This window comes from Triturus cristatus, chromosome 7, assembly GCF_964204655.1.
Source record: "Triturus cristatus chromosome 7, aTriCri1.1, whole genome shotgun sequence".
Lineage (NCBI taxonomy): Eukaryota > Metazoa > Chordata > Amphibia > Caudata > Salamandridae > Triturus > Triturus cristatus.
Genome location: NC_140590.1, coordinates 1,631,166,966 through 1,631,179,586, shown reverse-complemented (window position 1 = coordinate 1,631,179,586; position 12,621 = coordinate 1,631,166,966). Strand labels below are relative to the sequence as shown.

The window sequence follows — 12,621 nt, the reverse complement described above, 5'->3', positions numbered from 1 at the left end:
AATCCTGCCACACTTTTGCCAGTAAACGGAACAGATCCATTAGCACATGATTGTATTGAAGTCATTACTATCACGACGAAACCCAGACAAGACTTGACAGACATCCCTTTATCAGACCCGGACCTAACATTGTATGTGGATGGTTCATGTATGAGAACAAGTACAGGAGAGTTAGTGGCCGCTTACGCAGTCACAACAGACACTGAAGTCATTGAAACAAATTGTATTAACACTTTGTCAGCTCAAGCAGCAGAGCTCATCGCTCTGACACAAGCCTGTATTCAAGCCAAAAATAAGAAAGTCAACATATACACAGATTCACGTTATGCATTCGGAGTCGTCCATGACTTCGGCGTACTGTGGCGAGAGAGAGGTTATTTAACTTCTCACGGTGCCCACATCCAACACGGACCCCTCATTCAAGCTCTATTAGACGCGATTCATCTACCTACTGCAATATCGATTATGAAATGCAAAGCCCATACAAAAGTTACCGACATCATTTCTCAGGGTAATGACCTAGCTGACAGAACAGCTAAACAGACTGCTCAGAACCAGACTCATACAACTGACACGACAAAGACAATAGTTCCGACACCAACACATTGCATGACAGTTAAGGACCCCGCCCTTGATGTAATTGACATACAGACACATGCTACACCAGAAGAAATAAAGAAATGGACTGAATTAGGAGGGATCCAAACGGATCAAGGATGGATGACGAAGGGAAAATCTATATGGTTTCTTCCCGATTCCATGGTTCAAGCCATCATTAACACAATACATAGTCCAGCGCACCTAGGAGAAAAAGCTATGCTAGACAGCATTCAACACATTTGGTTCAACAAACACTTGCGAGCAGCAGCCAAACAGAAAGTACGTACCTGTATGATATGTTGTCAGTTCAACCCAGGTAAAAGCATTCCCGTAGAGCAGGGTGGATTTCAACCTCCCGATCACCCTTTTGAAGTCCTCCAGATGGATTATATCCAGATGGAACGATGTCGAGGATTCAAATATGTTCTCGTAGTTGTCTGTGCTCTTTCCCGTTGGACAGAAGCCTACCCGGTTTCAGATTACACTGCCCCGACTACTGCCAAACAGTTAGTTCGAGAATTCTTCCCACGATACGGTTTACCACGTGTTGTGTACTCAGATAACGGCCAGCCATTCTCATCCGAACTAATGAAACACGTTTCACTTCTGTTAGGTTACCAATGGAAATTCCACTGTGTCCGACATCCCGAGGCAGCAGGTCTCGTGGAGCGTCATAATCAAACTCTGAAAATCAGATTGTCCAAAATATGTAGAGAAAAAGGTGTCGATTGGATAGTAGCCTTACCAGTTGCGCTCTTTTACATGAGAATGGTAGCACATTCTCGAACAGGGCTATCCCCGTATGAGGTGATCTTCGGTAGACCGCCAAATATGTGGGGGACGCCTATACCTCGTAAAATCACTGATGTTGACTGTAATATGCTGACAGATTACCTGGCTTCCTTGATGTCTGCACTACAATCTTGTCGTTCACAGGTAGCTGCAGCTTTTCCCGATAACACTGAGGTGAAGCCCCATGACGTGGTTCCAGGTGACCTGGTTCTTGTGAGGAATTTTGACCGGAAGACCCAGCTGGAGCCTAGGTGGAAGTCGCCCAAACTCGTCTTGCTGACAACAAGGACAGCCGTGAAGGTTGAGGGACGTAAAGGGTGGTTGCACTCGAGTCATATCAAGAAATTTTATGGACTACCGTCCGATGTGAACACTCAGCCCTGCATTCCCACACAGACAGACTCAAAGCTCCCCTTGGTTGAACGGACAAAGAACGAACTCTATAAACTGAAACTAAGGTCTAGCAAGTCAGGCAATTTGATTGTTTAAGTCCTCTCCAAGGTGAATCGGTTGAATTTGTCTCTGACATGTATCCTCTAGACCGAAATAGAGAGAGAAATAGACAGATACAGCTTAAAAAACATGCGTACTGTAAATCGCTTCGTAGTCACTGCACAGTGACATTATTAATTTTGTTTTTTCTAAGTCTTCTGATCATCATTTCTAGTGTATTGCTACATATGTATTACCCTATTTCTAAGCGTGCTTACAATGCTACTGCTGAACATTCCTTTAGCGAACTACCTCCGCATGAGTTGTCTTATAGATTTGCGCTGCGCAACAACACTTTTATTAGTATGCTACATCATTCCCATCAGACCAGCAATGCTACCAATTGTTGGATCTGTGGCCGACTCCCTCCCTATCAGAACTATAAGGGAGTTTTGCCTCTCTTTCCGTATCCGTTCACACACAATGGCTCCTGTGGAGCATGGTTTAGTTTGATTAATTCCCTAGATTCAAATTCAGTAGTTTATCAAAACAACTGGGTATGGGGAAACTTGAACCTAGTTTTGCTTAAAGTCTGCTACCCTAACAAGGAGGGACTTCCCAAAAGAACAGGAACTGATCTAGAAAATGAAGTATATGGATTAGGTAATTTTACACTTAACCTCATGATTCTGAATGTTGAATCCGAAGCTACACCAATCTTGCCCGCTATGTCAGTATTTCCAGTTAAAGGTGAATTATGTGTAAGAAAGAATGGTTCCATACACATGGGCCATAGTAAATGTACCACTGTAATAAGATTCAGTGATCAAGGCAAGTCTACATTCAGAGCTTCCCGTCATTCCTACTTCATATGTGGCCAGACCGCATATATACGTTTACCTCTAGATTGGGATGGTACCTGTTACATAGCATTCCTTCTGCCACCTGTTTTCCTAGCCCCTCCTGACTATCACAGAAATACCCATTTAGTACACAATAGACAGCAGAGAGATCTCCCGATTGTCGATTATACTGAAACGGCATGGGAGCAATACACAGATTTCAATAAAGGTTTCTTTCCCTATATAGGTACAGTCACTAATAGTAAGCCGATACGTAGATTAACTAGAACCCTTGAAGCAGTAGTGAATGAGACTACTTCCGCCCTAGGCAACTTAACAGAGGAGCAGTCTGCGATGCGGATTGTTGTGCTTCAAAATCGTCTTGTCCTTGACGTCATCCTGGCCGATAGGGGCGGAGCTTGTAGGGTCATCGGATCAAGTTGCTGTGTTTTCATACCAGAAAACTCGCCGTCAGTATATAAAGCCATAACTTGCCTTCATAAGATTATAAGCCAGATACACCAGAGTCCAGGCACCTGGACTTGGTCCGGTTGGTTCTGGAGCGTGTTGTCAGCCTGGGGATGGAGGATCCTATCCTTCCTAGGTATTGGCTTTCTCATACTATTCAGTTGCTGCTTATGTCTACAATGTGGGCCAGCGATTTGTGGTCTGTGTGCCACATCGTGTATCCCGCATCCAAGTTTTTGTTCAAGATCCCGGAAGAAGAAAGAAGAACAAATGATGCTATATGAACAGATCGATGGATTGATGAAGATTGATATCTCCTGAGGGTCCGTAGGGGACAAGGAGGGAATGAGGAAATATGAATTTTATGATCAGTTATGTCCCCTATCGTAGACCCCAACGGCTCCATGTGCATGCTACAAGTACATGTATGTTCCCTCCAGTTCCAGTTATGAAGACGCAAATACATGTGCGTCCACCGTCAACATGTCCTCTTTCAGATCCGCCATGAATGGGTCAGATATTCCATTCCTAAGTATGAAAGGCCACCGACTTTATGTGGTTCACTTTCCACGTTTTACAGTTCAGGCGAGTAGGCCCTGAATTCTGCCAACAAGCCTTTTCCTGCCTTCTGCCTCTGAAAGCTCCAGTCCGAGCCCGCATCTGTATCCATGAACTTTGTCCTACTCCCTGCGCGGCTAACGATGCCTGATCCGGCCTGTTTCCTGCCAAAAAACTGTATTTCACCTTCAAGATTATCTGCTCCGCTCCTCATCCGATGCATTCCTGTCTAGTAGTTTAGGTAAACATTCTTCCAGCTACCGAGCAAAGGGCCAGGCCTCACTGTCCTCATGCAAGTAATTCATAGCCCCTGTTACTATGGAAGATTCCTGCCCCCTCGCATCTCATGTAGACACTTAGACGCTTGTACACGCACTAACAGTCAGTATAGAATAGATTCCGCCCGAGAGACCTTTCCTTTTGGATAATACAGTTCTTTAAACATAAGATATTAGATATGATTTGGGATTAGGTTGACATGACCCCCCAGACTTCTGTCTCCACATGTAGAGCTAAATGTCAAGTCCCCTTCACCCTCTAGTTGCACGTCAATCACACGTCATGCGGCTGCGCGCGCATCTCTGCCAAGTATTTTCTGCCGACATTGCAGGATTCTCTTATGGATCCACCCACTTGTGACATCATGTTTAATGACGTTTCTAGTTACGCCTATATGTACGCCCTTTTTCATTACGTATGTGTATTATTATCTGTACTATCAGCTGTTACGCCTCCTGCATCGGTCTTAATGTAATGCTTTTCATATAAATATCTTTACTTGTCAATAATGTATTGCCTTCCCTTCCTGAACCTTCGTGGTGATGGAATTTGATGCCTATGGTTCGAACCATAATTCCTTTGTAGAGGAATAAAGCCTTTCAGAACCTCTAATACCCAGGATTCTGCCTCTTATTTATACTGAGTTATTCTTACTAGACTTTACCGCATAAAAAATAGTACCGGTAATAAAATATTTACCACAAGAGGCTCTACTCAAGAAACCTATTTTTAACCCCTGGCAGCAGCCCGGAACCGCGGACCCAACCCACTCTGCACCAGCCAAGCCTAGCCAGTGCCGGAGTGGACAAAGACCCTGAGGACGACCCCACGGCGACTGTGAACCCGAGTCCGGCACCCAAGGACCCCCCTCGACATTCCGGAAGAAGCCTGCAGCCTCAGAACAGAGTGTCACCCCAACCGCGATCAACAAGAGGGTAAGATTTCCGACATCAAAAGGCACCCCTGCACCCGGCGCCCTGCGGCCCCCTGTGCCCAATCCCGGGGTACCCACCTAACCTACAACTACCCAACTTACCTCTCGAAGTGGTGGTGGCACCTGAAGCATCCTCGTCCCCGAGCTTGCAGCCTTTTTCCAAACCGGAACATTCCCATTGATTTCCATTGAGCGCCCGAAGGCTCAAAAGCACCCTGCACCCAGCCGCCCGAGTGGCCCTGGCCGTGCACTCTCTACACTAACTTACTTCCCCACTTGCCCTGAGTAAGTGACCAGGAGCCCAGCTCCCACAGCCGTGTGGCTTGCCAGACAGCAGCCACCAACCAAGGCCCCCCTATCCCTCATAGGATAACATTGGGCCTAACTCTCTCTGCACCCGGCCGTCCTGAAACCGCTGAGGGTGAACCAACTGTACCTACCTGACACTTGGGGGCCCCTGAGTCTATGCCCGGAATTTCAACTCTTGCCAGTCGAGTACTTACCCTTAAACCGCTAACTTCATTTTCCTCATAGGGTAACATTGACTGGCTTTTTCTTCAAAAATCTTCTAAGTGTGAACTTTTCAAAACTGCAAATATTCACCAAAAATCAGCCAAGTGACAAAAACGAATTTACTCACCTGCTCCTAGGTGAGCTCCCAGTGCTGGATCTTGGTGCCCAGCCCTGACTCTGAAAAGTGTCCACAACTATACTTACCTCTAACTCATTTTTCTCCTATAGGAAACCATTGTCTGCTTTTCTGTGAAATTTCTTCTAAGTGTCTATTTTTGCAAATTTGAAATATTCTTTTAAAATCGTACCATTTCTGCAAACGAAATTACTTACCTGTTTTTGATAAGGACCCCAGTCCTGGGTCTAGGTACCCAGTCCTGGATTACTAAAGTAACGATAAAGTACTCTACCTGCAATTTGAATTTCTTGCCATAGAGATCCATTGGATGTTTTCTTTGAAATATTTTCTAAGTGCTAACTTTTGAAATAGCTAAATATTATTTAAAAATCATTACAGTTATTAAGTCGACTTTCATCACTTGATTCTGAATACTGACCCAGAGCTGGATCTAGGAGCCAGACCTGGAATTCCAAAAGTAATCTGAAATACAATTTATTACAAATAACCGGAATTTACCATGGAGCTCAATGCATTGTTATGTTTAGGAAATAGGATTGTTTATTGCAACCAACTGTAACTGTTTACAAAAATGTATTGCTTAAGACAAAAGTATTTATATCCAACCTCTCATTCTGAGAAAGTATATTTTTATCCCCTTTGTGGTTCTAAAAATAAAACAAGCATATATTTTATATATATAAACCATTGGCCTAGAGTTCAGTTATTGAGTGTGTGAAACCATTTGCTGACTGAGTGTGTACAATAAATGCTTTACACTGTCCTCTGGTACTGCCTTACTGCTCGACCAAGCTACCACTTTTGAGAGTAAGGTCATACCTAACTTTGACCTCTATCAGCCTCTGGGGGACTGTGGACTCTGTACACCCTGTACCTATTAGGGAACAGTATATACAGAGCCACTTTCTCACAAGAGCAGACTTACAACACCCCTCTGAGATCACTACTACCATGTGGATTAGCAAAGCACAGGGGAAGCTTACAATGGTGGCCGATGCATGCAAGCCATGGAAAACCTTTGCTTTAGGACCAAGAATCCCATTTTTAACTCACCGGTGATCCCTTTGGCCCACAATCTACTACTACAGCTTACGACAGTGCACAAGGTGACACACAGACACTAGAGGAGGCAGGATTGGCATATCTGGGACACCTCTACCCTGGAGGATAATTTCTCATAATGGAGCATTTTAACAGTGGGTGGATGTACACCAACCCCACTATACATATTTACATACTTCCAGCTGAGAAATATGGTGTGAGAGAAAATACCTACGTCCCCAGAGGAAACACCTGGATTGGAGCTGTTAACCAAGCGGATTAGATCAGTTCACTTAACAAGATGGATGTCCACGCTTTAGTTTACACCCTAACCTCTGCCTCAAAAATAATTAGAAACAGTGGTGGCAATATTAGATTGGAGAGGCCTTGACTGAGACAAAATGGCTATTTTGTTGTATACAAATTAAAAAAATGTCTCCATGAATCATAGACATACATTTCTCCACTATCAGCTTCCGTACAGAGCATATTTTACCCTACAGAAGCAACACATCATAGATCCCGCCAGGTCCCATAACTGCCCAAACTGTGGAGCGGCCCATGCTGGGTTTTTGAACCTTGTCAGGCACAGCCCCCGAATTAAAAATACTGGACTGAGATTGCTCACAATATTTTAATCATGATAGGATGCCAAATCGAACTGCAGCTCCTAATGGCACTACTGGGGTATGGGTATGAAAAGTCCTATATTGTTTGCCACAAAGAAACATGATTTCTCTTTTTATTCATATATGTGATTGTTTTGCAAAGATTTACTGATTTGTTATAGAGAAATACTGTATTTTAAATAACTGTCATTATTATGTATTAAACTGTACAAATATGTCGATGTACATATAACTATATACACAAGAGAGAGAAAGATTGCTGATTGATGTATAATTTGTATGTATAAGATAAGGAACTATAGATCAAGTTCTATTTTAATTGCCTAATAAATAACTTTTTATGGAAAATCTTTTTGTAATTTTTAGCCACTTTATATTTTATTCTCAGTTTACTATATGTAAGATGTACTTGACAGACATGAATATCTAACGATTTATAAACGTACTAAATATATTGCCTAGGGATATATATTCCATTGATGTTGTGCCCTGTCCTAGGAATTGCTACATATATTGGACAGGGGGTCCCTGATGCTTTTCACTAACTACTGGGGTATGTTACGTCGATCCCATGTGGGATCAAAAGATTTGTAGCTATTTGGTTATTATTAGCAAACCACAGAATCGCCATGAATTGGTGGGGAGGCACTACGCCCCCCAAAAAAGAGGACAAGGTTAAGAAAATTGTCATGTTTAGTGATAAGATGGAGAAATGTTCCTCTATACAACCACACATGTCTAGACCAAAAGAAATATGGGCCCCATTAACAATGAATGACAAGGACCCCTAGGTTTCTGTAGATGATAGCAATGCTACGGTTGCAACTCCCTCCTCGGACCATAATTTAAATGGTGGTGGGCTAAGACGGGCTTTAAGATACACATCATTTGAAACAGGCTTGATCATGGGAAAATCGGGCAAATTATTTGTGAAGGAATTTGTTGTAATACTATAATGTATTGCACACAACCCCCTTTCTTCCCCTTTAGGTTACCCTTTCTAAAGGCCACAAAGCAAATAATCCTAATGTTAGTTGGGTTTGTGTAATGTAAAGCATGGTGTCTAGATGTAACTGTTTTACTTGTGAGAATGCAAATTTGGAAATTGTATAGTTCCGCAAATTAAAAATACAACATTCACAGACACAATCCGGACAAGAAAGATGTCAAAGAATGTACTGATAAAGCTTAATTTTGTGAGCAATGCATATTTTATGATAATTTTCAGCATTTTTACCTGACACACTTATGTGTAACCATAAGAGAAACCCATAAAAACAGAGTCCATAGATGTTTAAGAAAAAACCTCAAATTTAACTAAGAAGTGGAAAATTAAAAAAGTTGATTTAGCAAAAGAAAAAAGAGAAGAGAAGTGGCACTGAAAATCAAGATGGAAAGAAGAGAGATTACTATTTGCGTTGCAGGTATACAGTTCCTTTGACGACTTACAAAGAAAAGGAGACATTATGTGGCACAGATGCTTCAGACTCAGAGCAGACAGCTTCTGTACTGTCTGCGGAACCACTTCCAGAACACACCTGCACCACAGAAAAGCTTTTAGCCTTGCAAACAAGTAATGAAGACAACTCATTTGTGGATCAGATGTGCCATAGGTGACCCTTCTCCCCACTTTGTAAACACTTGCATGCCTTAACTGGTTTCAGAGTTACAAGAAAAACTAAGAGGTTCCACCTTTTGGGACCTACTAGCTTCCGCAAAGCTTTTAACTATACTGTACAGCATGACTTTAAAAAATAAAGAAGAAAAAAAAAGCCTATACGTCCGGCAGCATCATTTTGTATGCACATGTGCATGCCTACAAAAAAAGAAAGTGCTTTTTTCATTTTCATTTTGGTAGCCGATTTGTGTTGGAAACGTAAATACTAAAAGAAAAGTTATTTGAATATAGGGGCAATTATGTGAAGGAAGCATATACACAAAGCAGCACAGGAGGAAGTAGAGATGTGAGCAAAAATTATAAAGGTAGCGTGAGAGAAAAACAGAGAGAGGGTCAGGGCAATGGACACTTATTATGGGAAACATCCAATTTTATGGCTGGAGATGCCCTCTTCTCCCAACCTATAGGTAGGTATTACTCAAGCTCCAGACCTGAGATATTTACAGTCAAACCCCACTGTGACCAGAGCTATTCCCTGCCAGAGTCTCCTACGAGCATTTTCTTCATGCTAAATCAGAGAGGAAGCTTTGGGAAAGACAGCACAATAAATGGTCACCCCCTGCTTTACGTCTGTGGGGTAAGGTACCTTACCCAGCATTCCAGTTACTGATGCATAAACTCCTACATAGGAGATCATAATAGTACAGGGCAATGGCAAGCTTGCCAAGATGAATTGAGCAAGAACAGTCAAAAATGTCTGGCAAGAGTTAACGTTTAAACATAATGTAGAGAAATTTGCAAGAGGTTATTCCAAGCCAGTGGTGACTGCAGGGAGTGGACATGTCTAAATGATTGGTGATCAAACAGGCAGAGAGTTTGGAAGATTGAGGTGTGCAATAATGAAGCATGGATCGTGCATAATCAATCACGCCTTACCTTCAAATCTGAAAACTGCTGCTGGATTTTGGGTCGTTCCATACGGTATTTCTCAATTTCCTCTTTCTCTCGCTGCTCTCTAATAGGAAATTAAATGGACATGTTTCTTGAACCAGAGTGTGTTCTGCACAAGGGAGCACTTGGGTACGAAGAACAGGGTACGCTTTGGTATTTTGCATATAGCACAGCGGTTATTAACGTGGGGTCCAAGGACCCTTGGGAGCTGTGACACCTACCTGAGGGTTGGGGGACACTCAACTGCTTAGGAAAATCATCCTATCCTAAGATTGATTCATGGGAGCAGTGCAAGGGCATCAAACAGAATATCATATGGACGATGGGTGGCCTCAATTGAATTTAGAAAAACGTCAACCTTTCCATTAAAATGTTTATTTTTTATATTTGTGTGTGAATTACATAAAATATTTAATTATTCGTGTATTTGTTTGATAAATACAGGTTTCCGCGATTTTGTTGAATTGTTTTACGGTTCAGATAATTGAACTTGCTTAGGCCGGGTTCCCCCGGATTCCAATAAGGACTCATTGGGGGTCCCCAATAGGTTAAGAACCACTGATCTAGCATATTCCGCAGGGCTTCTCAGCTTCTTCAGGCAACAAGGCACTGAAAGTGAAAATGCAGTTTCATGACTCTTTCTGTGGTTAAGTATCGCCACACTCAAATTCTTTGTGAATAACACTCCGAACTGCAATGGTTTATTGTTGACTAAATATGATGTCTTTTTCAACATGCGTAGGCAGTGCATCTTGTCTTTACTTTCCTGAGAGTTTAGTTCCCAAGTAGGTGAGGTTTACTTGCTAGACACTGGCCCATGCTAGTCAAGGAGTCCCTGGCTCTCTCCCAGTTTCACTTGCATGCTTCTGTGATAAGCCATTACATTCCAATGAAACAAAAAACTGTAGGCAGCAGAAAGCAACAAGGCACTTATATAAATGAACTCAAATTCCAAGACCTTCCTGTAACCCAACAACTACCAGAGCACGTTTATCAATGTATATGTGTATGACATTTGACGGGAAAGGAGCGGTGATTCTGAGGCATAAAGTTACATATGGAGGCATATCTAAAACGTGTATCAAAGCTTCGTTTAGCTGCATTATGTTAGCTTTTTATTTTACCAACTTAAGGAAGATATATTCTATTACCAGAAATAGGCTAACCATCTGTTACAAACACAGAAATATCTAAGATGTAGGTGTGATAATGTTAATGGAGAACTTGAAAAGGGAGTTGTAAAGCATCATACCTTCGCTCCTTTCTTCGTTCGTCCATTCGCTTGTCCAAGGCTGCATAGATTGCATCTGCTTCCTCATCATCCTTTTCATATGGTCCACTTGAGAACAGACTGCCGGCATAGCCATTGAACTAAGTAGAAAGTCATAACCATTAAATGAGCTTAGCTCACACGCCACAAAGAGTCCTCAAGTCTTTAAAAACTGTCAGAACAACTTTGCCCTTTAACAGTGGAATCTAGTTATACAGTTATTTATGCACATCTGTGTCACTGCTGTGCTCTGCTTTTCCTACTTCACTTAGGAAACACTGTGCTCTGAGTGATAAGAGCTCACCACTGGAAGAATCACCCTGTAGTCAGGAACTTAATACCTTGTCAATATTTTCTACTTCACATGTTTGAAGAGAAATGTAAAAGAAGCTACTTCCCTTTGGGTACGGTTAGCAGTATTAAGCAAACTATTGAAGAGACTCCACCCCTGCCAGAAAGGGACATAAATCATGGGGTGAGAAGGACCGCTTGTGGTGTAATCATAAACAACTTCAAGTATTTTGCTCCCAAAGAAGCCTTTAATTGCCAGTAACATCACACCTCGTTTCAGAGTTACCTCATCATAATTGGTGTCATTGAGATCTTCATCATCGTCGTCTGCCTGGTTCTTCTTCATCTGGTCCCCAACAGTCCTCTTCCCGGGTGGGGCATGGCGATCATCCACAGGGTCATTAGCATCTCGAGCAGGACCAATATCAGACCGTGTGGTAAAGCCAGTGGCACTGAAAATCAAAAGAAAGAAGAGGGATTGCTATTTGTGTGGTAAGGATACAGTTCCTTCAAGGACTAACAAAGCGGAGGACGCATTATATGGCACAGCTGCTGGGGACTCACAGAAGACAGCTTCTGTCCTGCCTGCTGAACCACTTCCAGAACACACCCCCACCATTGAAAACTTTCAGCTTTTCAAACAAGTAATGAAGACAACCCAGTTGTAGTTCAGATGTGCCTTTAGTGACCCTTCTCCCCACTTCGTAAACACTTGCATGCCTCAACTGGTTTCAGTTATAAGAAGCATTATCAAAGCCACCTTTGGGGTCTACTAGCTTCGGCAATCCTTTTAACTATGCCACACAGCATCCCCGATGCTGGGCAATATTGCTTTTAAAAATGAAAAACAAATCCCATGTGGCAGGCTGCATCATTTTGTAGGCACATACGCATGCCTACAAAAGAAACACATACTTTTTAGGTCTCGCTGAGCCAGCGCATGCGCTGCGAGACATTTAGTGTGTGGGCTTTTAAAAGTCCTACCACACGCTTTTGGCAGGCATAGAGCATGCGGTTACGCGCCCAATGACAGACAGAGGTGCCATATGGCTTTCCTCTCTCGTCATGGTGCGCGCACACCACTCGCCAGCCTGCGTGTTTTTTTTTTTTTCCTTTTTGCGCGCGCGCACAGACACACACACACACCTCCCGCTTCTCCCCCCTCCCACCACATATCGCGGCCGCGAGCGGCCAATGCTTGTTAACAAGAGGTACATGTGGCTAGATGATTTTCCCATAGTTGTATAAGTTTCTTATCGGGAAT

At 42.7% G+C, this 12,621-nt stretch overlaps 1 protein-coding gene across 1 annotated transcript in view; it reads right to left on the bottom strand.

The window, feature by feature from the left end:
* PRPF6 (pre-mRNA processing factor 6) overlaps positions 1-12,621 on the bottom strand; it is a 349,710-nt gene that overhangs the window by 300,655 nt on the left and 36,434 nt on the right. The window contains exons 2-4 of the mRNA XM_085619664.1: positions 11,644-11,809; positions 11,049-11,167; positions 9,782-9,860 (exon numbers count right to left, since the gene is read on the bottom strand). Of these exons, the coding sequence (XP_085475790.1) occupies positions 9,782-9,860; positions 11,049-11,167; positions 11,644-11,809 (364 nt within the window). The remainder of the gene's footprint in view (positions 1-9,781; positions 9,861-11,048; positions 11,168-11,643; positions 11,810-12,621) is intronic.